Source organism: Aptenodytes patagonicus, chromosome 16, assembly GCF_965638725.1.
Source record: "Aptenodytes patagonicus chromosome 16, bAptPat1.pri.cur, whole genome shotgun sequence".
Taxonomy (NCBI): domain Eukaryota; kingdom Metazoa; phylum Chordata; class Aves; order Sphenisciformes; family Spheniscidae; genus Aptenodytes; species Aptenodytes patagonicus.
The window spans coordinates 6,426,599-6,451,940 of record NC_134964.1 but is presented as its reverse complement, the minus strand read 5'-3'; the positions used below and the strand labels follow the sequence as shown (position 1 = coordinate 6,451,940).

The window sequence follows — 25,342 nt, the reverse complement described above, 5'->3', positions numbered from 1 at the left end:
TGCTGGAAAACGCTTGTATTTCTACCTGCTCTTCCAGCTACTGCTCGTGATTTTAAGGCACAGAGCTGCTGGTGTCTCCCGGGGGCAGGTGCGATGGGGTGGTGTGGGTCTCCCTTCTCCCAGGGGGATTTAAACACGAGCACCTCATCGGTGCATCTTGTAATTGCTGGGTTAATGGAGGTGAAAGCACCTTGATTAAACTGCAGTAGAGAGCAGGTAGCAAATATGTGATTAATACTAATAGCGCTGGTCAGACTATATTATGCAAATGATGGGAGAATAGATGATTTAGTTATTCATCTTTAACCTTTATTTTTGTTTAATGTGACCTTACTCGTCAAGTCTCTCATTACCATCTCTGGCTGTTCAGCGTATGTTCGTTTATTCTGCTGCCATCGACCCATCAGCTAAACCCGTGTTCCCGCCCGGTGACGCCGGGTGCAGCCTGGACACCCCTCCTTGCGGGTGCTCCCGGGGGCTGGTTCCCAGCCCTGCAAGGAGTTGGGAACTCGGGGTCCCGTTCCCCATGTTTTGGGTAGAGCTGGTTCCACCAGGTCATACAGCCCCTGCCGTGGGACACGTTCCCTTCTCTCAGCTGTCCGGTTACGGCTCTAACCCCATGTTTCCTATCGGTTTTGTAGCCGTCTCCGGGTGGGTTTGAGCAGCCTGTGGACATCCAGAGACGCAGACATTCCTGCTGTGTGTCCAGCACCATGGGGGAAAGGCAGAAACGGTGTCTGCCAGGTTTTTGGGTGGTTTTTTTTTTTGGCCGATGCAGATAAAGACTCTGGCACATCCTTGAGTCGCAGCTGGTTCTCATGGGCTGTGTCCAGGTTGGCAGGAATCGCTCATGGGAGCAGCATGGCCCCTCTTGCCGCGGGGCGTCTGCTTGGATTCCCTGCAGACTTTACGCATAGCTAGACAGTATTGGTTTTGGCCGTCCCTCTCTGCTTTCTGGAGGCTACAAATGGTGTAGGAATATATTCCAAATGAGTTTGAAGTTTCATTGGGCCATCTGGACAAGTCCCACTGAACTAACACTGGACGGTTGTGAACATACTGTCTCATTTGAGGCTCAAATGGGTTCAATTTTGAACAAACTATTTCCCTTGCAAGCTCAATCCACGTTGAAGAAATGGTACCCTACTGCAAACCAAACTTCTGCAGAGGTCAGCCCAGCAGCTCGACCCTCTGCGAGCGGCTTGGCAGTGCTGACAGCAGTGAATGTCCCTCCTTGTCCGCTGGTCTCCTCCAGGTTGTCTTTGGAGGGAGTTGCGTTTGTGGGATTGCATTTTTTTGCTGTTAATGCACCTGAATTTTTCTTTCCCTATTTAGCCCCGTGCTTCTTGGCCCACAGTTCCTCCTAACCCTGTTCTAGACGTTTCTGCTGGAAATGCACATTTAAATCTAAACAACTATACAGTGTGTAGACAGAAGGGGGAACCCAAAAGACGTGTCCCCATAGCCATGAGAAGCTGCTGTGACACCTGCCCCAACTGGCTTTCCCGACAGATGCCAGAGCAGTCCCTGGGGATGGGGCTGGGAGAAGGCTGATGGGGAGACGTGGGAAAAGCCTTAAATTTCTCTCTTGCCTTGCAGGGTTTCAGCGGGCCTCCCCACGCAGCGTTTGCCTTGAGCTGTGACCAACGAGCGGTGAAAGAAAAATATGAGCATGAACCTGCCCATCACCTGGACTACGAGAGCGAGTTGTCCATCCGGATAGGTAGAGCTGGGCTCCATCCAGGCAAGCATCCTGTCATATACCAACTGCAGAGTGTACGGGGAAAATACCCCTGTTAAACTGGCACCTAGACTGTCACGTATGTGATTGAAATTAGATTGGTTTTGACATGTGCATGCAAAGTGCACCTTCTCTTCCCTCTCTGGATCTGTCTCTCTGCTGGCTCTTATTCCAAGAATCATTACTTCTGTTTCTACTTTTGTTCTCAAAACCACTTGCACGTCTGTCTGTGCCTATGAATTATTGATAGTTAGATATCTCATTCACCAGGGAAATGAAATCATCAGCTTAGCTTGAGATAAGTTTATTTTCAGCGTGGGCGCAGCGAGCGCTAACCCTGCCCTTGCCAAGTTATGCCACGTTGAAGGTGCCCCGCGACACTGACCCTCGGTGGCCCTCCCTAATTATAGACTAGGACTGGCAGTCATGCTGTCACTCCTTATTTTGGAGGTTAATAGAATTGTAGCTGCCAAAGTGTGGAATAAAATGTCTTGTTGGCAGTTATTTCCTCCTTAAATAGATTTTAAAGAAGGAACTTCTTAGTCAGGGTGGTGGAACCTCGGCAGGCTTCCCCAGGTCCAGGGTGTTTATATGGGACGGGCGGTGGCCACCCTTACACCCAGCTGCACGGGGATACGTCCTCTGAGTCAGCACAATTTTCTATTCCTCTACTTAATAGCAGCTTTTCAGTAGACAAAGAAAATGTAATTTAGTGAATTAATCTTATTGCTCCTCTGCTTTTTCTTGGTTTGAGAGAAACTGAAATAGCGGTTTACAGTATCTTGAATACAACTGGGAGCAGACTGAGATGAAGAAATGATCCTTCTTCTTGCAAAGTATAGTGCTAGCCTCTTAAATCAGGCTCCGTTATTTAACTGCATTGCTTAATTGCATGTTTCATGAAGTGTTTCAAATCCACAGGATTTTTTAGGACTTGAAATACCTGCTTGGATTTTTCCAAAGGGATGGAAGGAAGTTTTGTGCTAGACTCAATGGGCTTTGGGTCCTGGATGTCTTTTAGCTCCTGGGGCAAGCGCAAGCTTGAAGACTGCTCTAGCCCTGCAGGCTGTAAGGTTGTTGCAAGGTTTTCGATATTTTTGTAAGGCGGAAACTTTACATCCCAGGTGCAGTTTAATTTTATTCTTCAAGAAAAAAAAGTAAGCAGCCCTGCAATTTTCAGAAGCTTAAACTGCTGGGGGCTTTGTTTTCATCTTCTCTTAGTTGCAAACAATAACAGTGCAAATTGTTTTGAGAATAGAAAATTTCCATTAGACTTCATTGTTTTTACTCTCTCTGGGGAAATGGTATTAAGAATCTACAATACATTAATGCTTTTATTGTCTCTTGCTATTTTTTTTTTTTGCTTGCTGAAATGAACTTGGTATTTTCACCAGATACCTCAAGCCGTCCAAGAAAGCAGCTTTCCCCAGCTCTGGGTACTGCTTGGCTGCGCTCTGGGGAACGCTCTGGGAACATAACGGGTATTTTCAAAGTCTAATGGGTACTAAGTGGAATATTTCAGACTTAATCACTGTTGAATCATTGACCCTTCCTTCATATTTACACGTTTTAAAATCGCTAAAACTGTGAAAACAAACAAACAAAAATCCCAAAGCACACCGCTGCCTTGTTTTGCAGTTGTCTTTACTGCCTGGGGAGTAAAGCAGGTGAGGAGCAGGGGAGCTGGTATGGAGATGGCTGGAGAACGTGTAAACATGCAGCTCTCCAGGGCCCTGCATATCTGAGGTCTTTGCTGTTAGAGATGTAAACGCGTATTTAACGTGGCTGCACGAGAGGCTGGGAGCAGAAGCGACTGTGTGGTTCCGCTTGGGTGGTGGGATCCTTGTAGCTGCACTAAGCAAGCCAGAAGATTTCTTTTAGACCTGTAGAAAGGGAGATGGAGGAAATGCAATAGTTAGACCTATCCCTCATCTACTCTGTTGGGAGAAAAAATTCTTATCCTGCTTTTTCCCCCCAGTCAGCAGCGTGTTTGGGTGGCTCTGTTCTTCCCCGTCATCCCAAATCCCTTGGTTTCCCATCACTCGCAAGTTGTTTGTAGGGAGTGAGGAAGCACGGCACCATCCGGACGGGGCTGGGAGCCCCCCTCTCTCCCTGCGTGGCTGGGGCTCTGCTCCCCTTGTCCTCCGGCTCCTCTCCAGCAGGCTGGTGCCGTGCGATCGCAGGCATTGACGCTGAATCGAAAGGAGATTTTTACAGGAGTTGCTAACAGCTGGCTGCCTCGTGGATGCGTGAAGTAAGGCACACGTATCCATGTGAAATGGAGTATGGGCGGATTTGGTATGAATTGCAGTGAAAAGACTGTGTCTAGACTCGGTCTTTGACGAGTGGGATAATCACTAGGCTTTAATTACTACAAACGAAAGAGAATCCAGCCTTGTCTTTAATACACCTGGGTAGGCAAGGGACGTAATCTGTATTTCTCTGCCTCCCTTGGAACAGATTAGGATAAAGCTGAGGAAGGTTTGTTCGTTCCTCTGGGTGCAGGTGAAGCCCCCTCCCATGGAAGGACCTGGTGGGCTGTGCCCTCCCTGCCGCGGGGGCTACAGGCTGCCCTGGTCCCTAAACCTCCCCCTGCCACCCCAGGGCTTGGGGCAGCTCAGCCTGCTTGAGTTTGCAGACATTAAAATCGGGGGAAATAGTTTCGGCAGGGTCACCGCAGGCTGCGGGACTGGAAGGCCGGGTTTGACCCCTTAAATCGTAGCTACGTGCGCAGTGTTCTTGGGTAGTTCTCAGAAAGGATTTACATACAGCATCGCACCTTGAAACCCGAGCTGTGACTCATGCTCCTCTAAACTGTATATTTAACAGCGAGGCATGTTGATTCTTTATCATATCCTGGTGCCGAATGATTCACGTCGCTCCAAATCAGATTACAGAGCGGAGTGGGAGGGCAACGATGTTCCCCATCAGCCCCCTCCGCTCTCGCTTTAATGTCCTTGCTACCCTATTGCAGGTAGGAGATCTTGTGTCCAAGGAGATCCTTTCTAGGTGTGCTGGGGCAGAGAAGTTTACAGCAACGTGGCTGTAAAGTACCCGGAGTAAAATACCAAATATCACTTTGGTGCTCAGCTGGGAGCATCCTCAGTGGTTGGCACAGCTCCAGCCCTGGGGAGTTAAGAGTAGTTGTCTCTGAGCTGGCTGCTGACCCAAGCCACAGATAAATGTCTACCGAAGTACCTGGCTAACCAGCAGCATCTCTGCCCGCTCATCATCCGTCCCAGACGCACGGACGTCTGTGCCGAGGGGATATGATGCGCTTCTGGCATCGCGCTGCCGGTGCTGTTAAGTCGCTGATATTATTAAGGGGAATCAGGGTTTGTTTTAATGACTCAACTGACTTTTGGTGGGGTGTGATTTAGGAAATGGTACTGTGGCGTTCCTGCATAGGTGTTCAGTAAGTAAATCCAGATGGGTTTAGTAATTGGAAAAAGATACTGGTGTTTGAAATAGTGTACTTAAGAAATGAAATTTCATTAAACTTGTTACTTAAATGAGCCATGAGGTCTGGGGGCATCGTAGAGAAACCTTATTACGTTGAATTTGAATTTTTTTTTCTTCTTTAAATTTGAGCTGCTGTATCAAACCAGCTGCAGTGTCGCAGAGGCTTAGGCGGTGTTTCAGCTGGGGGTGCCCTGGAGCAGGGGAGGCGGGTGGGCTGGGGGCACCACCAACACCAGACCTGGCGTGGGTCCATCCTGCTGCGCTGCCCCAAGACCCGCTGCACCCGTTTTGGCAGCATCACCCAGCCTCTGCTCTAATTTTCTACCTCCTTCCTGAGGCTGTCATTTTTTTTTCCATTTTTGCTTTATTTTTCTCCTTCAAAGGAAGTTATTGTGTGCCAGGGCTGCTGGAGTGGACTGCACACCAGAGGAAGCAGACCCTGCTCACGTAGCATCTCTTTCATCAGTGCCCAGGCAGTTCAAGTCCTGTAATGATGTAGTCAACTTCTGCTGAAAGGGAGGAAGGGAGCTGGGGAGATAAAGGAGGAGGCGAAACCCCTTGGGGACCAATACAAAGAGAGGGTGTGAGCTGTGTTGTGGGATTGGTACTGATGCTTCGGGCAGCGTATGGGTATGGTTTGCCTCTGTCTCTGGTTGTGTCCTTGCAGGCAGAAAATTCACTTTTTTTGCTCTGTTCCTGCTGGTGTACCGGCTGGTTTCGGAAAGTCCAGCCTTGTCCCAACTTTTCAGGCTGCCCTGATCTGCGGTTGTCCCCTGGTGCCAAGGGGAAAACTCCTCCATAGAAATAGCCAGCTCCCATCACAAAAGCACAAGTGATTTGCTGACGCTTACCTTGTAAATTTTCTCCTCGTTCCCTCCTTCCCTGAGCAGATGCAGAGGCCATGAAGGAGGGATGATATATAAAGTCTCTCTAGCCGTGAAACCCATCATGATTCATTGGGGTAATATTCAGCCGGAGCCTCGCATGTGCATCTGAAAGGTTCATTAAGTCATTGCAACTTATATAACGCGAAGGTCCTTCTGCAAGGGATGTTCACCTGTTTTAGACAGTTCCAACTGTATTTGTAAAAACGTTGACATGTTCACACTGTGCTTGGTCTGGAAAACTGCTGCTTTCAAAAGGCATCAATTCATTTTGAGTTTTAACAGCCAGCCTCGATGATGAACGCCTCTGGCAATGTCTGTATTGATAAAAACATCCTAATGCCCCTTTCTGGAGTGTTTCAAATGGTTATTGACCATCCCTGTCAGGCTGGGTTCTATGGTTGGTTTTTATAGTCATGACTAAATGTGAATTTATATACGCAGCACTTCAAAAAAAATAAATAAAATCAGAGCACATAATCCCTCATGAACTGATGAAATGCCTTCTTCACACGTAGGTCTGTACCCCCGTTATTCTGGTCGCAGCCTTGCTCCTTGGATTAGGAATTTTGACTTTACGGGGCTAAATGCAACCTGGTGGTTTGTTCTCCTTTGCTCTTGGTCAGCATTGTCACTGGGCGCAAACGCCTTTTGTTCTGCTTCCCAAGATGCACGTAAAAATGTTTTGGATATATTTGCAGAGGACCCAGTTCTGCACTCCTACACTTATCGCAGCCTGCAGTAAATAAACCACCCAGTTCAGCAGGTTGCTCTGGGTGTAAGTCATTAGGATTTCCAACTCCAGCCTGATCCTTAAGGACATGTCAACCTGTGACCCGCTGGGAGAGAGCCCTGGCTCTGGGTGACCCGTGTCAGGACAGCCCTTCTCCATCTCCAAGGGCTCTCGAGGTGGGGGATCTTTGTGTTGCATGTCCCATCTGTTTGCTGTTGCTCATTTCCACCTTGCCGGGGGAGCAGAGCCTGTTTTCACACATCGTGGTGCTTATGTTATTACTAATAGGGAGGAGGAGGAGAACCAGGCTGCAGCAGCACCGGCAAAATGACTTCCAAATTCCTTGGGCAGAATTCCTCAAGATACGCTTGAGTTAATGGTGGGTCTTTGGGTTCAGCTGCCCTTGGAGGAGGAGAAGCCTTGAGTTGGCGTTGGAAGGTTGTCAGGCCTTTCGTAGAGGAGAAGTCGTCTTGAGTTGGAAGGCTGTCAGAGGTCGGGGGCACTTGAGGAATGGCTCCTCGGGATAAGCCTGGCATAACATTTGGTTGCTTTGTCCTTTGCTTCATTCTTGGTTGAACAGTGCTGTAATGAGCGTGAGAGCTGCTGGCAAGCATGGACAGCTGCTTTATCCGCCCGTAGAGGCGTGAGTTGCCTCCACACTTGCTGCTTTCATGACTGCTTGGACAGGGAGAAGTGTCCCTTTCCGCAGATGTCATCTGCGCCTGTGAAATGTGCTCTTGGCATCTCGTACCGCTTCCTGCTGTTCTTTGCAAGTGTTGTCTTTCATGGCTTCTTGTTAACGCGTCCTTCTTTCCTGGGTTTCATCCAGCGTCCTCCTAAATGAAACGTGGCCAGAAGGGCTTAGCATAGCTACAGCCTTCTCTGTTTAATTCTGTTCAGCTATTAGAGTTGCAGGAGAGCTGCAGCATTATTTCCATCATCTCCCTTTCAAGACGGGGACCCTTCAATGGGACCTGTGAGTGGCACTTGAGCTTTCCAAGGGAGACGGTGCAGGTGGAAGAGGGCAACGCGAAATTAGCTTGCTAGGGATTCGGCGTATGCCAGCGCTGGTGGCGTTGCTGGAGGATTGAGTTGTGCCCTGCAGGTATTGCAGTGGAGGATGCGCTGTGCAGCAATGCCTCGTGCTGTGCACGGGGCGGAAGGGGGAGAGATGCTACGTGAGAACTGGAAGGGCTTTTGTCTTTGGAGTGGCTTTTCTCATAAGCCTCTTATCCTGCCTGTGCCAACACAGGCACAGATTTAACAGCACAAGGACGTGGCTTTCCTGCTCTGCTGTTTGCTGTAGGGTCTAGCCATGTCTTTTGCCTGTAAAAATGAAGTTAGTGAGCAAAGAGGGCTGGGTAGGTCCATAAATGCAGCAGGGTTCCTCATCTGAAGTGCTTGGTGGCAGATGAGCGAGTGTCTTCATGCCTGCTGCGTGTGGTGGTGCAGGAGGGGCAGCTCCTTGGGAGACCTCAGCTGGCACCGTGACCTGCACGCCCAGCCCGCAGGACCGTGGGTGCCAGGGATGCAGGTAGCATCGTGCTACATGTGCTTGCTGCTCCACTCTGAGCTCCTTTTGTTTCAGGGTGATTTGTTAATCTATGAGACATATTAAAGTCTGTTGAGTGACGTGCTGGTTAGGACCCATGCTCTGAAATCAGCTCTATTGGCAAGTGTGGAAGCTGCAGAGAGGCTTTCTGTGGTGCTTATGGCCATTAATCAGAGGAGTTATTTCCCAAATGGAGCCTTGTTAACTCTGTGCAATATTATCAAGGAGCTTTAATTTCCTGGCTGCACCTGACAATCTGTTAAGTCTTTTTAATTCTGCAGCTGTATAAAATAGGTTACTCAGAAACTCATTTCCATCCTCAGCCTGTTGATGCAGGCAGCTCTGACGGCTTCTGCGTGGTGCTCTGGAGGTGGTGATGCTGCAGGGGTCAGACAAGTGTGTGCACACGTGTGCGCAGGGGTGGGCACTGGTGCTGTAAGTAGTCCTCTAGTAGTAACTCTCCTGACTTAGCAAGGTAATAGGGCATTAAAACATGCCCTGAGGAACATCTCCAGAGATGTGTGTTGCATCAAACCTGTGTCTTCCCGGAGTGGTTGTCCTGCGGCTCGGGAGCTGGCTGGAGGGCTGAAATCCTGTCTCAGCCCAGTTCCAGGCTGGAAGGGGACTAGCACAAGTGAAGCTTGGAAGAAACACCACTCCACTGCAGCTGCGTTCAGGAAACCCTTAAATTTCAAGGTTTATTAAACTGAACTAACAATCAGTATCATTGCCTCTGGAGTGGATGTTGTTTTGGCTTCATTCAATAAGCACAGTAATTCACGTATTTTCTAGCTATGGTTCTTTAGTTGAATGGGGATGGGAATAATTTTTAGTCACTCTAAGGGTACTTCGGAGGAGTGAAATGAAAATCAGGGGCTCTAGCAGTCACTCTGCATTATGGCAGCAATATTAGCCGAGGAGTGATGCCAGGGCATGTACCATGAAGTGTAGGAAGGCCATCATCATTACTTTGAAGGAAAGGGAATAAACTGCATCAAAAAATAAAAGGGCTATTCCCCACATTCAAAATAAACAAACATTTTAAGGGTAATGAAGTGTATAAAAAAAAAAAAAGCCATAACCTAGCTGTGTCACTGGGGATTGACCGTGGCTTCAAGAGTATAAAGGTGTGTGTAATGGGGTTTGCAACGGATGGGCCAGGGATTGGAGCAATCCCAAAACGGAGTTAGGGGAGGGCACTGAAGTGGTCCCCAGCCCCAGTGCATCTGTGCAGAGCAGTTTGACCACATTATGGAGGCAGATATATGTGTGTGTGTGTGTGTGTGTATCCATATATATATATATATAGTAATTTGCTGTGTGGTTCTAGTCACGCTTTCAGGTGACTCTCCTCTGTGATGTGGCCATCAAGGGATCTATTTAGGTAACAGCCTGTGCTGCTTTGGGATTTTTAATTGTCACCCTGTGCCTGGTGCGTGGTGGTGGTTGGGGCGTGCTGGGAGCATCCTGGCTCTGCTTCTGCTTCGAGTCAGCTCTGAGCAAGCGCAAACCTCCTCAGCAAAACTGCAGCTGTTCTCTGGGTGCAAGGAGGGGCACGGGGGAACACCATGAACTGTATTTTTATTGCCTAAAAGCATGAAGCGCTTGTGCGAGGCTTTCTGTCTTTGCAAGGCTGCGCAAATGGTTCCTGAGCTGCTGAGAGACGGCAAGAAATCGGTGGGCTGGCACCCCGTGCCCTGGCTGGGACTGGCGGGTGTTCGGGTGCTCGAATGCCTTCGAGAAGCTGAGCCTGCTCTCCGAAAAGACGGATAAATTAAGACTTTGAGCTTGTTTGTGATTTGGAGCTGGTGGGTTGTAGCTGGGAGCTCTTGGCGAGGTCTCCCGCACCGCTGCTGCCAGAGGAGGCTGTGCCTGGTGGGTTTTGCTTTTGCACGCCAGTTCAGCTCCAGTTTAAATCACAGCCAGTTGCTGAGCAGCTGGGGAAGCTGCTGGGGACAGAGCTTGTCCTCCTCAGGAGCAGAGGGTCGGGAACCTTTTTTCCTTCTGAAAGCAGCGGTTTCATTTTCCCTAATCACTGGTTCTGGTGTGACTTGTGCTGGTGATTTCTTTCCCATCTGATTTCAATTTCGACACACTTTCATTTCAGTTCACTGTGTCCTGAGACAGTTGTTCATGTCCAGGCCTCTCTTTTATCCTTTTCCACGTGGTATATGGCACAGGATGATGGAATATGCCTTTTCACTAAAAATCAATGTTTTGTTTCCTCCCCCCCACCAGGAAGCTTTCCCAGATATGAGTATTGATTTTTCGGGTAAAAGTCACGTTTACACTATAATTGCTCTTTAAATCAGTGGGGCTGGTGGGTTTACACTATAATTGTTCTTTAAACCAGCGCGGATCTGGTGGGTACTGGGCGGGTGCCGTGGGATGGAGCTGCTCCTTGGACAAAGATGTTTAGAGATGTGCCAAGTGTTGGTCGTCTGAAGTGCTTGGGTAATATTTTGCAGAAGCCTCTGCCGTTGGCCGGGTTATGCACAACACAGAGCTGCCGCAGCGCAGCCGTCACCTCCTGCACGCTGGGCTTCGGTGCCATGGGGGTGACTTCCTCAGTATCGATATTTTCAATGTTATTTTCAGCGCACACGCATCCCGACAGGCTCCCAAGAGGGCAGCTGGGCAGGAGGGATATGCTGCTATGTGAAATGGCAAATAGCCGGCGGTGCTCTGCAGCAGAGGCGGGTGCCCTCCAGGGGTCCCTGCACCGGGAGGTAGCAGCCATCCTGCGGGGAGCCGGCGGGTGTCCTCTCTGCCCCAATCCCTGTGGGATGCGGGAGGATGGCTCCTGCCCACGGCCGTGCAGGGTAATGGTGTCGAGCCTGCCTCTGGGAAGGACGATGCCTGCTGCGGTCGGCGGTGTGTGTGTGTGTGTGCACCCACTCGCAGCTGTGCAGGGGTTGGTGGCCTCTTCCTGAACCAACCCAGCCTGCGTTTCCCCCCCAGTGCACCCCGATCCCGGCTCTGTGCCACCACCCGTCACCCAGGGGCACCGGGAGACCCAGGGGCACCGGGAACTGGTCCTTTGCTCCCAGCACTGAGGTGACCATGGGTGCAAACTGCTCCCTGGGGAACAGCGCTGGGGGTCCCGCGGGTCAGGGCGGCTGGAGAGACGGTGCCCAGGGTTGGAGCGGGAGATGCCGCGTGGTTACAGGGCGACTTTTACATGTTTGAAAGAAAAAGCTCTGCAAGGGACATAGGTAATGAGGGCTGTGCTCCCGTGGCTCCTGCCTTGCGCTGAGTCCCTGCTGCCTAATAAGACAGAGGCTGTGATTGAAGCTTTGTTGGTGCCTGGACTTTTGCAATGGCTCTATTTAATTTGAATTTTTCAGCATCCAAAAAGAGGGAGCTCCTGCTGGTGCCGTTCCTGAGGAGGGAACCCTAACTGCAGGGCATCCCCCTGCTTCATCTGCCTGTTTCCTTGAAAGGGAGAATAGCTTTGAAGCAGCTGCCCTGCCTTCCCTGCCTCCGATCTGCCTGATACCGTCTGCTGCATCCCAAAGCCGTTCAGCGATGCCCAGGCGACCCGGTTGAAAACGTGCTTTGTGGCTGGGACACGGGGAGGGGGATGCAGGGCTGAGCGGGAGACCCTCGCCTGGGCTGGGGCAGGTCCACGCACCAGCGATCCCGCTCTGCGTGGCCGCCGGGAGAGGCGCTGGATAAATAACCCCAATTAGAGAGTATCCTTCTGCCTTTCACATAGGCACCGCTGGTCTGAATTGACTTTTGGTTTCAAGCTGAGCCCATGTAATGGGTTAGCTGCTTAGATGTCCTGTCCGTCACATAATGTCCCTCTCAGTGGGCTGTTGTAAATGAGGGCTTTATTTCATCTCGATATTGGGGGGTAAACAGCGTTCAGGCTGGCTGGGTGGATTATTGTTGGGCTCGTGGTTGTTTTTTTTCTTGGCTGCTCAGCACAGAAATAGGCTGTTCCTGGCTCGAGCAGGATCCGGAGAAGCGGTGCTGTCCTCCCCTTCGGAGGCTGCACCGGGAGTTACTTCATCTGGGTTTGGATGCAGAATAGCTGCAGCGTATGAGCAGGGATCTCAAATTGGGCTTTTTCTCTCTTATTTTTCAGTAGGCTGTGGAAGCAGGAGGGTTGGTGGGACTGGAACAGCCCCAGCACCCAGAGCAGGAGCCAAGCCTGGCAGCTGCCTGCGAGGGAGGTGTGACGAGAACGCGCTCCCCCGAGCGTCCCCATCACCAGGGCCTGGGCTGGGGTGGCGGGGACCGATGGCAGCAGGGCAGGACTGGCTGCTGGCTGCGAAGGCATCGCAGTCGCTGCAGGGACGGAGGCGGCAGCGGGGTTTGGCACTCAGCTTCTTGGGAGCTCTGCAGAAAAAGGTCTTTTATTTTTTCTTTTTAAAGACTTGGTGGTTTCTCATCTGTATTTGTTGTAAGCTTAAACTAAGTCTCTGTATTTTTTGAACTGTGTTATCTGCAAGTCCTAAAGCTCAAGCATATTCATTGCCATCTGTGTGACTCTATGTAGCAGCAGAGCACTCGCCCCGGGCCCCAGTTTTGCTCTCCCGTGTGCGAGCCGAGCGGGTGATACCCTCCGTGGCACGTGCTGCTCAATGATAACTCCGGCCTCAAGGGCATCTGGAGAGAGGAAGCAAAGCTGAGATTGATTCTCTTCAAAGCCCTGAGATGTATCTGTGGCAGCAGATGGTGCGAACTGCCTTAAAGTCAGTATGAAATAGCGCTGAATTCCCAATTACGTATAATTAGAGTGGTGCTTATTTATTTATTTGACTGCCAATGGGCGGCTCTCCTCTTTGTACGAGGGGCTCCGGCCGCAGGCTGCGGCGTGGTGCTTTCCCTGCAAGTGGGCGGCAGGAGTTTACGGCATCCGCAAGTGGTGCTCAGATTCAAAAATAATCAGTAAAATATTTGTTAGGCTCTTTCCGCCTGGGAGTCTCTCTTCAGTGTGCAAATGGGGACTGTCCCCCGGCATCCCATCCCAGGAAGATGCAATTTGTAGAATAATATTATTTTTTTTGATTTGAAGTTGCACATCCTTTTCCAGGTGCGCCTCGGCAGCTTTCCTAGAGCACGGCGAGGTGGCCGACACACCTTGACTCTTAACATTTCATCAGTTTCAGAGGAGACCTCAGCCCGCTCAGAGCCGCAGCCGTGCTGGGCTTGGGGGTATTGGCTGTGCCTGGGGAGATGCATCGCTGCCGGGCGCAAGAGCCCTGCGAAACATCCGTCATTTTATGCACTGTGTCCATTTTTTTGCTGGTTTGTTTCTGGGGCTGGTCCTTGGGAAGAGCAGGACCGGCCCCAGCGCCGCGTCTCTGCATGTCACAGGCATCGGGGTCCCACTGTGCAGGGATCAGGAAACAGGAGTTGTCTGGGAGGCTTAGTGCTGAGGGCTTTTCCATGATGAAAAGGCAGATAAAGGCTGTTTAAAATAATCCTTTATTGAAATACTAGAGGAAAATTTAGGAAATGGATTTTTTTTTTCACGTATGCATGTGTGCTTCCCAGCTGAATTCTCGCGCCGCAGTGGAGGAAGGAGAGCTTAGCACTGTTCTGCCAGCTGAGTCATCCCCATCTTCCCACCCTGGGCTGAGAGAGATCGATTTGCTTTGGATTCAAAGGAGAAAAAAAGAACCTAGCTCCTTCCCATCATAAACACTGGTGGTGGTTCAGATCCCTTTTTTTAAAATTGATTTTTGAGAGGTATTTGCTGTCCCCCCCCCCCTCAGCTCCAGATCTCTGCCGAGCCGAGAACAGCCCCCGGGAGACGGGGTCGTGTGGATCTTTTAAATGTTGAGGACCAGAGACCCACCGGAGCATCCCCTCTGCCCCGTCCCCCCTGACTGCAGTGAGCTCAAGCCTGGTCGATGGTGAGGGTGATGATGGGCACGGCTTTGTGCTCTGCATGGTCAGGGCTGTGTGATAACCCTCTGCGGGGGCAGATGTGGTCAAACCCCTGGAAAATTGGCATGTCCTTGCTGCAGGGCTCGAACCGAGCGCAGGGGAATCCTGGTGTGAGTTGGGCCGTCCTGACCCCCCTGAGCCGTCCTGTACGGCTGGGCTGGAGCTGAAGGCTGTAGCCACGCAGCCTGTTTCTACTTAAACTCTCCTAGAGACAGGAGTTTTCATTTCTGAGACGTTTGTCCCAGATCCATAAATCAGAATTTATTGAAGGAAAAAAGCCCAGACCCTAAGCGAAGAGTCTCATCTTGCAGCTGAGGCTGTTGATGAATCCTCCGTTTCACAACGTAACGCTGCGGGTTGAGCCCCAGTTTTGCTTTTCTGATTTTACCCTAAGGACTACCTAAAATAGGAAAATTAAAAATTTAATAGTAGGCTGGATAGTGCTGTCACACAGAAGAAAAAGGCTGGGATCCTTTCATTAACATGGGAAGGCGTCTCCTGCTCCTCTGGCAGGGCTCAGTTCAAATCTGTTTTCTTCCCCCTGGGCATTGCCCTGCTGCAATGGATGGGTTCCTCTGAAGTGGGAGAAGTGAAATCTCCTGCTTTCCTTCCCGGGTGCTCGTTACACACCGGCTAATGAGCATCCCTCGGTCGTGGACCGGCCGTTGGTGCCCCTGGGTGCCATTGGGATCCAACCCCTCTGTGCCGGCATCACTGGGGAGTTCAGGGAGGGGATGCGACTGCAGCGAGGCCCTGTGGGAGGGACAGCGTGGGGGGTCCCCACCACCTGAGCCCCACGCCAGCCATGGCAGCGCTGCTCCGCTCCAGGCTTCCAGCCAGGTCTCTTTCCATTCCGCAATCCGTTTGAAATCTGCTTTGTTTGCAAAAATACTGTTGTTCTGCTGGAATTTGTTTCTGTGGATCAAGGGGGTAGCTTGCGTGTGTGCGATACCATCAGGATATCACGCTCTGAAACTCGCCTGTCTCTGCGGCGCGGGCGAGCGGGGGATGATGGATTGTGCTCCTGAAAGCAGCCTGACGGTTTGGCTTTGCCAGGAGAGCGGGCAAAAATCCAATCCACCTGTCCTTTCGGGGGGAGCCAGGATTGATTTTGTAAGTCCGAGGGCTGAGCTGCTGAGAACAAAGGAGCACTTTATTTATTTTCCTCAGAAATCGATTATTTATTCATTTTATTTTTCAGACTATGAGAATAGCCCCTTTTTCCAAGCGTGCGTTCGATCTGCCCGGCCATGATCCGGAGGGATCGGTGCCTTTCCCTCGTGCCGGGCTGCGGCTGGTGGGGGACGAGGGTGGGAACTCCAGATGTGTCCCTTCAGATGTGGTTTTATTCCAGAGCAGGCGTGAAGCCGCTGAACAGCAAATGCAGCCTGCGACTTGGGAAACTCTCTCTAGGAACTGGCTGGCGGGGAGCTGGCGTGCACTGGGGAAACGTCACCGCCTGCGGCTCGCCGGTGTAAAGGGCAATGTCTGGTGGCACCCGTTAAGCTTGGGGGCAGCCTGAGGTTGGTATGTGGCTCTGCAGCTGGAGGGGATGGGGCTGAGAGGGGGCCGGATCCTGCCTGCCTTTCTGGGTGCGTAAATCCCCTCCGCAGAGCAGCCGGCAGAGGCACGGAGGACGGCACCCCGAGCACCAGAGCCCACCAAAGCTTCTCGGAGGGGGCTGTCAGGGGAGTTCCCCGAGATGTGTGCATGGCCGAGGGGGGGGTCTGTGGGTACCGGACCCCGTGGCGCGGAGCAGGTGAGGGAGGGCGAGGGGAAGGGTGAAGGCCCCGCTGGAGCCCTCTTCCCTTCTTGGGGGGGGTGTGTGTCTTGCTCAGACCATTACCGAGGCTGCAACTGGCCTCTGCAGCCCTGGATTTGACAAGTTGTTGCTTTGTAATTTCTCCTAAATATCCCCTGTCCCTCATCTGCAAAAGAAAGGCGATAATTCGGGAAAGATGCTGCTTGGAGAAGTGTTGGGTTTGGAGCAGAGCCGTTCCTGCCTCTTTCTCGGTGCTAACAGTGTCGCTCGGCTGTCGTTACGGGCATCGCTCCATTGTGCCACTTCAATCTCTAGTTGAACCTCTGGGCTCTATTGCATTTGTTCATTGATTTTTGTTTTCAAACAAATTTAATTTGCAGAGACTTTCTCTAGCCGAAGCCACCGTGTCCTTTCTGAATAAAAAAAGAGGAGCAGGCGACTTTGATGGGTATGCTAGAGTGAAAGAATAAGAGAAATAACAGAGAGCAAGAATTGAGCAGCTCGTCTTGCTTGTCTCTAGTTTGGCATCTTGAAAGTGCTGTAAAGGGACGTTGTGGTAAAAAGCAGGCGGCAATAACCGCTGTTCTGTTCTGCTCTCTGGGATGCCAATGGCTACGGTGGGGTTGTGTTTGTACTAATAGCTGCTCCTGAAGACTGTGCCGGCCTTAGTTTCTGCTCTGTGGATTTCCATACTTCCATTCAGCTCTAATTAAAAAAAAAAAAATTAAAAAAATTAGGCAGGAGAGAAGCATACAGGGAAGATGAGCCGGGGTATAATGCGGCCATAAGAAGCGGATTGAAATGCAGGTGTGTGCGGAGGGGAGACGATGCCAAAGCATCCTTGGGCAGGCGACTCCTTTGAAGATGTGGCCCCATTGTGCCGGCGGCGGTGGGACCCTGCGGTGACGGCAGCAGGCAGCTCTGCTGAGCCCGTGGTCGTGTGCCACTGCGCCGGGCTGCCTTCGGGGCTGCTTGGAAGAGGTCAGCATGAGCCCCGTCCTCCCAACTGCCCCCGTCGCTGCAAGATTATCATCTGAGCCCTGATAAAATAGCTCCTGATTAAAATGCCTGTTTTCTTTCTAAGCAGGTAATGAGATTATTATTTTTTTTTTTCCTTCCTTCAGAGAATCGTTGCATCTGATCTTGCTCGGATCAGAAGCTGTTCTCTGCCAAGGATCAGAGATCCGAACATAGCTCAGCCCTCTGAAATGAAGTGATTAAATTAACTCGAATGTGTAAAATTTCAGCATAAAATGATCCAGCAATGCACTTCATCTACTGGGAACTCTTTAAAGAGCTTTTGGAAGTTAGCGTGAATTAGTTTGCTTAAAAGGACCTGGTGCATGTAATTACATTTAACATCGTGCTGTCGCTCTCGCCCAAGAAATTAATCTTTAAACACTGCAAACATCAAGCGGTGAGGGTTTTGGCATTCTTCCTGTCTTCTGACATTAGGCAATCTGCGTCACCCGAGGGGCGAGCAGCGCCTTGGCCGTGCTGTTACTGCGGGTTGCCACCATGTGCTTGGCTGATGCCATGTCACCCCTGTCACTTGGGTTTTGGTCCTTCACCGGGAAGCAGCCTTGGTGGCACTGTTCACCGCGAGGTCCCGTGCTTTACCAGGGAGATTCCTCAACGATTTCTGGGGCAGGAGCGTGCGGTGATGGGGTTCGGGTGGTTCCCATTGCTGGGATCTCCCTCCTGAACATCCCCCCTCACACAACGGGTGCACTGAGGGACCTTCCTCCGGCAGACCCCGCTTCAAAGCCTGTGCCGTGGCTGTCATCCTCTGCGTCCTCATGGAAGAGGCTGCCATGGCATCGACGTTGCTGTGAACGGGGGTTTGGTGGCCGCAAGAGTGAATCCCTGCGGCTCTGGAGGAATACGGTGCTGGTTTAATGCATCCAGGTGAGATTTCCAGAGGGTTGGTTTGTCTGGGCCAACTTTGGCCAACCTGTGCTGTTCCTTCCCTTTACTGCATTTCTCTATCGCCTTTCCCTCTGAATGAAAAGATGCATTACGGATTCATTTTCCCATACAAAAGTGCACCCAAATGCATGCTGGGGAGCTCTGGGACGACAGGAGCTTTCCCGGGTGCAGGAATTACATGGCAGCTTTGAAGGATCACCGGTGGTAAGAGATAAAGTGGGGCATCAAGAAAGATCTGTGCGTTGTGTATCTGCCTGTACGTGATTTCTCAGGCTGCTGTGGATAAATGATGGCGCGCAGAGGGCTGGAGCAGTAATTTCATGTGACGCTCGATGATGGATCGCTGGAGCAGCAGGGAGAATTTCGTGCGTTAGGATCAAGGTTTGGGGGGGACAAAGGTGGTGCTTGCAAAGTGGGGGGGAGGCCGGGAAGGGAAACGAAGTGGTGCAGCACCAGCAAGGATGCTCTGGAGCAATAGCTGGGAGTGTTGCAAGAAGGAGGTGCCCTGGGTCCCGAGGGAGCAGCGGGGGAGCGCTGAAAGTGTGCTGGGTCTCCTTTCAGGCTGGGTTGTTACCGGTGTGATGTTTGGGTATCAGGCTCCCCTTTGCTCGGTAGCTGATGCTCTCTTTGGAAATGGGATGGAGGAGGGACCTGGCGGGGCTGGTGCCGGCGCAGGGCAGGCTGGTGCGCTCCAGCGTCCTCCTGACTCCAAACTTGAGACGGATCCTGGCAATAATCCTGTGTCTGAGAGCAAGTGGTAGTCAGTCATGCTGAATTAAACAACCTTTTATGAAAGCTCCTGTGCACGCTTGGATAAATGAAGGTGCCTAATAGACAGTGAGTCATGACACTCTATTTATCTTCCTTGCTGAAAGCCTGGGCAGATGCAGGCACCTCTTTTATATGCCAGCAACATTGGAAAATGAATCTGTTATGCGCAGGGGGCTGGAGGGGTGAGATCATGCTGGGGTTGCAGTCACTGCGATGTGCAAATGGGTGTCATGGGTGTCCTGCTCCTATCCCTGCCCCAACACCCGGCATGGTGGCGGGGTTGATGGCACTGCGCTCTGCTTGGGCACCCAGAGCCTGGGCAGCCTGCACTCTCTGCTTGAGCAGACTGAGCTTTTGCTAGCAGTAAATAAATGCTTTTTTTTTTTTTAAACACCCTTATTTTGACCATAGTTGGACAACTGTGAGGAGCTCCTTGTTCAGCAGCTTTGTTCTCTGCGCGCAGACTTTCCAGGAGCTGGATTTTCCCTGCTTGGGGGGGACTCGTTCCTTAAAAGAAAACCTTTTCCCTTGGCAGTTTTATTTTCAGCTCCAATGTGATCCGTGCTGTCAGACTGGATCAGAGCAGAGGCGTGCAACCCAGGACTCCTGCCTGCTCCCTTCCGCGTGGCTCGGAGCCTGCATCACTCGCTGCCTCTCCCCGTACCTGTCTGCGAAGGGGATAGCAGTTATCCCATAAGAGGTGCTGTGCTTCATTACTTACAGTAATTAAAACCTCTTATGGAGGTGTCAGATAAGAGCAGCGTGCCTGTGCGGCGGCAGGGAGCAGATGCTCGCTAACACCCATCTGCTCTTTAGCATCGAGGCCCTTCTGTGCTCCCTGAAATTCCTGCTGCAGCAGCACAAGGAGGACGAGGAAAACAAGGACGTGGAGAAGTTTGGGAGGGGGATTGAGCTCCCATCGCTTGCTGCCAGCATGTGCGAGGAATAGCTTCGATTATGTGTATGCACTATGGGATGGGCACTCAATGCTGGGGAGAGCCGTTGGACTGATGGCTGCAGAGCCAGGTGCTGCCAGTAATCCTTGAAAAAAGCCTTTAAAAAAAGATGATGATGATGAAGAAAGACAACAGTGGTGTCCTCAGAAGGCAGAACGTGCTGTGGCTGTAATGTGGAGCGATGCGTGGGCGCTGCTGGGAGCGTGCGTGTGTCTGGCTCCGCTTCCCGAGGGCTGTGGCTGTTGATTTTGATGCAGTTTCTCTTCTGGGGTTTCCTCATGGTCAAAAAACGAAGGAAAATGAGAGGCTGGGGAGAAGAGGACGGTGCACACCAGTCCCTGTATGGAGGGGCGTGCTGGGGAACGGTGCTACCTGCCCTCCCGCAGGCGGTACTGGCTGCCTTCCGTAGCCTTCAGATGAAGGAGGGATGCTCCTTACCGGGGTGGTTCTGCCTCTGTGCCCCCTGCCCGGGGTCTCTGCAGACCCGTGGAGATGCTCCCGCTGTCTGGCTGCGGCCGTGGGCACCGCACGCGAGCAGCGATGCCTTTGTGTTGCAGCAAGAGGTGGAGTCCAGGGTGGATTTTGCAGAGTGGAAGCACCGATGGGACCCGTGTGCCGCAGGGCTGAAGCCCAACTGCCACGAAGCATTTGTTACATCTGCTTAAAGTTAATGGAGTATCGAGGGTTTATGGAGACAAGCGGAGCGGGGAAAGGGCTTGGGTTTGCAGAGTGAGACACGTTAATAGCGTCACGCTTGCTATACAGGCAAGCATTTCTGTAAGGGGCTTGGATTGACTATCGGGCCTTTGGGAATCTTAAAAAATTTTCCAAGTAATTTTGATTTATCTCAGCCATTAGGGGAGAGAATTTAACATGCAATTATTTTCTGGACCTCGGGAAGGGATGTCAACTACTTGTGTTATCATTTTCTTTAGCAAATGGTTCCCTCTTCCCTACCCCACCCCCAGACAAGGGGTCAGAGCAAGCTTGCTCAGCTCTCCTGGTTTTAACAGAGCAGCTATAATGCATATTACAGATTTCCAGCTGCAGATGAAGCAGGTGTTGGCAATAACGAGAGTGGTGTGTGGTGTGGGGGGCTCGGAGGAGCCCAGAGGAATTTGGCAGCACGTTTGCTGGAGCCGGGCCGGCCGCTGGCCTCGCGTGAGGCTGCTGCTTTGCTGTTACCTGCGCTTAGGGGGTGCAGTTGTAATGGATATCGTAGAAACAGATGAGAGAGCCAGAGACATCACTGGGTGGAGGCTTTTGAAATAAGAGTATTTGATGCTTTTCTTCCTTTGCCTTGTTCCCGTGCATATCAACACCACGCAACTTTTACAAATAACTGGTGAGCGGCAGTTAATCATAGATTTTTAATAAGTCTATTGTGCATTCGTGCTCGGCACTGTCTCTCCTTCCCTTCTCCCACACTTTAGAGATGGGAGCTGACAAATTTTTATAAATGATTTTTTATAAATTCATCCCTTGCAAGTTTAACCTGAAGGGAGAAACCCTGGAGCCCCCGGCGTGGGACTTGCGTTGCTGTGAGAGCCCAGAGATCCCTCCCTCAGCCGCTGGCAGGTCCAGATCCCTTCTTGGTGAGGCAGAGTCTTGTTGCAAGAATTTGATGGGGAAATCGATGGGGAAAAGATGGAGGAGGATTTTGGAGCTGTAAATGATTTGCCTTCCAGCATCTTCAGCCAAGGGAGGCTCCAGGTTCCCATGAGCGTGTTTGCTCTGGCATGGAGAAAGAAGGAGATGCGGGGATGCTGCCCGTGAAAGCGTGCCTCCGCCGGGGGGGTACCGGCTCCCTCCAGCCCCCCTTGTACTCCTGCCCCCCCCAGCCCATCTCTCTCCCCCCGGGGCACGCTGGAGCTCCCCAGTGCCGTGGGGCCAGGCTGGAGGGGGAGGTTTGCAGCTGAATCGAGACTAAAATGGGTCTCAGGCCACCTAAGAGGGGTTGCACAGGCTCCTCGCACAGAGACTTTGCCGACGGGGATTTGAACAGCCCCAGCCCCGGCTCAGCAGCCTGGTTGAGCACATTTAACTTCAAGCATTTGAGAGCTGTAGGAGGAGAGAGGCGAGGCTAAAGCCGGGCCTAACTGGAGAGGAGGAGAAGGGCTCTAAAGCAGATGTGAAAAGCTAGAGAGCTCCACAGACCTTGGTTTGAATTTGGGAGCTGAAGTGGTGCAGTAAAGAGGGTTTTTTTTGAGCACAGAGTAAATAGCGTATTCGTCTGTTTGTATACCGCTGGCGAGTGCAATAAAGCTGAGCTCAAGGCTAATGCAAACAGTTTTCATTAAGAAATAATCAAAAATAAAAAGCCATTTCACGTGCTGATAAGAAGCCAGTTGGTTTTTATATTTCACCAGCAGTTTAAGCCATACTCAAAGCCATTTATCTCTTTCCAGTGCTGGCTGCAGAGGATATGAAAAATGCAGCAGGCTGCACATATGTAATTAAACTTTTGGCAGAATCTTTGCCCTGCAGCTTTACTAAAAAATTCAATAATGATAAATAGAGTAGAATATATGGAGGAGTTTTTGTGAACAAGATTTAAAATAACGTATGTGGCGCAGATAATTATTTGCCACATAATTGTCTTGGCAATGTTCTTGCGAGTACCCTTGTCTGATTGTGTCAGCTATTATTTAAAAACCACCCCTTGTTCTGCTCTTATCACTACTCCAATTTGCTATTGAGGCTTTCCTGATTTCCAGCCAAGTCCATGTTTAGCCATAATTATTGTTTTGTTCCCCTTAGCCTGCAGCGTTTCAAGCCGGGAGCACTTTGGGTGCTGCATTTTGTATGACAGCTGCACAAGTCCCTTCCCGTGCTGTGTCCAACACCGTGAGCTGGTATCATCAGTCCACCGTAATTATCTTTTTTTTTTTCCTTTCCCCACAGCAACTGGAAGCAAAACACATCGCTTGACCCATGTGCGGTTTGTAGTCTCACTGTTATATGTGACACTACTGGGAGAATTATGCTGGGGTTGTCTCCCTGGTTTTGGTGTTGCTGCCTTTATCCTCTGCTAATGCACCGATAATTTGTATGAGAGGCAATTTTCTGTTCAAATTGTCCATCTAAACCACCCTCTGTGCTTCCCCTGTAAAAGCTGCATCTATTCTGTTTTATTTCCCACAGATTTCCCCCATTTGCCGCTGGCGGGAGCAGAGCTCCTCGCCCCCGCGGGTACCGTGGCATCCCCCCCATCCTTTGTCATCGCTGTCCTTGGAGGTGCTTCAAATATGCTTGTAAAAAGTCTAATTTTCATCAAAAGTTTTTTGAATAGTAGCAAGCAGACTACTTGTGAGTCAAATAAAATAATAACAATAAAAAAAAAAGGTATCTAGTAGAAGTGATACTTGTGTGCTGGGACTGAATGGATACCTTAGCAGGTGGCAGGCTCACGTTAAGCAACGGAGCTGGTCTGGGCATTTGCTTTCATTAGTGAGAGCCATGAAATGGATCTTTTCTGGTAATTTGATAATGGGGAGAGGCTGCTGCCGAAATGCCACGGTCGTTCTCAACAGAATGGCGATAGCTGAAAATTCCCCAGTTACGCGACGCGAAGAGATGAACGTTGGCCGTTGCATCCCTTGCCCTGCTCCTTCGCGGAGCCGGGGAAGCCGAACGCCTGTGAGCCGGGTGGGGTGTGCGGGGGGAGTGTGGATGTCCATGTCTGATGCTCTCGGACATCTGGTCTCCGCAGGTATGGGCAGCCCCGAGGTGCAGCTGGGTCCCTCTGCGGTGTTCATAGCTCCTCTCTGGGGCTTTCCCCCGTGCTCGTGGCCAGGCGTTCAGCAAAGCACGTTGTTTTTTTTCCTCAATGAAAATTCACCCACAAATAGGAGTCGGGGGAGCCGAGATCAAAGCCTGGAAGGGGGGGCTGGCAAGGTTTCGCTTTGATGTTTAAACGCTAGCAAAAGCCTTGCTCTGCCTTGCTGCAGGAGTCCTGGGGGACAGCGCGGTTTCGTGGTGAACTCGTCAAATCCAGGGACAAGGGAAATAAGGAGAAAGTACGACTGGAATAAGGCAACGAAAAGCCCAGTAAACCGACAGCTCCAAGCGCTGGGAGTTTCCGTGCGTGAGTGCATCTCTCTGCTTGCCGGGATCGGTTTGGACAGCTGGGTCAAGCTGGAGCAGGAGGAGGCTCTTCCCTTCCTGGGGGCTCTGTGTGTGTCCCGAGGGGACAGCAAGCGATCCTGGGCATCGTGCCACTGCGGGCGGTCCCCTCCCTGACATCAGCCCGGGGAGAGCTGTGATTCCCCAGGTAACGGTGTATGAGAAATAGCCGAAAGGGAGATGGGAGTCTAATAGCAGGGGGACAGACTAACGTCTTTGCAAGCAGAGCAGATGCCAAGGCAGAGTTATTTTGTTCAGAGCCCAAAAGTTAGATTTTTGGAAACTCTGATGACATTTGGTTTATCGGTTCTGTTAAGCGCCAAGTGAAAAGCAGCTGGGAGGTTTTGATTTTTTTTTTTTTTTGGTTTGTTCTGCCTAAACCATGGGGACAGGAACTGAGACATCTGGGGTTTCCACCCGTGGCTCTGCTGTGGATTTGCTGCGTGGCTCTGGGTGAGGTAGTCCTGCCTGCTGTGCCTGTCCCCTGCCCGGGAGCACATGGGCATCAGCCATACTGCAACAATCAGATTGTCCCTGATAAAGTAAATCCCTGGATTTACTCATTTTGTTTAGTTTATCCCAGAGAAGATGAGGGTGACGTGGTCAAGGACTTGGCCAAAGCAACGATGTGGGGTGATGGACGGCTCCTTGACTTGGCGTGTTGTTACGTGCGCTGCTGCGGCTGGAAGGAGAGGCTGGATCAATCCAGGGGAGGAGGCAGGCTCCAGCCTGAGCCTGGTCCCGGGGTAGAGCTGGGGTAGGTGAGAAAGAGGTAAGGGAAGAGCTAAGATTGCAGGAGATGATGTGCTGGACATGGGCTTGTACTTGCTTGGATGGCACGTGCTTCTCTTGGGTCAAACAGCTGGGTTTGTTTTTAAGCACAGTCTTAAAGTCAGAAACGCTAAGGATGGGCTGGACCAGGCCACATCGTGAGATGAGCGAAAAGAAAAAAGGGAAAAAGATAGAATAAAATTGCCAGCAATGGAGTAGCCTGCCTGGTGTTGGTAATGCCGTTCTTAGCTGGTGCTGTGAGAGATGAGAGCGCAGTGGAGGTGCTACTGCACTGTCAGCAGGCAGCTTGTTTGGCCTGATTTAAGAAAAAAAACAAGTCACTGATGTTACATTCTGCATTTTCCCTGCATTGCCCCAGCAGATACCCGAAGTCTGCAAAATGCAAAGCTTCCCCAGCAGCCACCGAAACCTCCGCTTTCAGCATTCATCCTACGTTTGTACCTCGCAAAAACTGCCTCAAGAGCCTACGCTGCCCTGGCTGTCGTGGCGTTGCGGTTGCTCGTGCTTTTATTGAACACTTGTTGCTTTCTATAAAGGGAGAAACGCTGGTGTTTTGTCACTTGAATGTAAGTGCTCTTCTCTAAATGTCACATAAACCGTTTTTCTTCCTCCCTGGAAAGCCCTTGATGCCGGAGGGGGATTCCTGCCCCTCTGCACCCTTGCATCACCCTGGTTTTCATGCAGGCGTGAGGCTCCGCAGGGAACGGGGGGATTCGGGCGGCCCCGCACCC

The 25,342-nt window shown here is 51.2% G+C and overlaps 1 protein-coding gene across 2 annotated transcripts in view; it reads left to right on the top strand.

Annotated features, from left to right (window-relative positions):
* The window catches only part of SLC39A11 (solute carrier family 39 member 11), a 97,271-nt gene that overhangs the window by 26,895 nt on the left and 45,034 nt on the right, over positions 1-25,342 (top strand). The window contains exon 5 of one of the 2 annotated variants that reach the window (XM_076353785.1): positions 1,600-1,723. In XM_076353785.1, the coding sequence (XP_076209900.1) occupies positions 1,600-1,723 (124 nt within the window). Of the gene's footprint in view, positions 1-1,599; positions 1,745-25,342 lie in introns of both variants that reach the window. The other variant, XM_076353784.1, reaches the window with a different exon arrangement.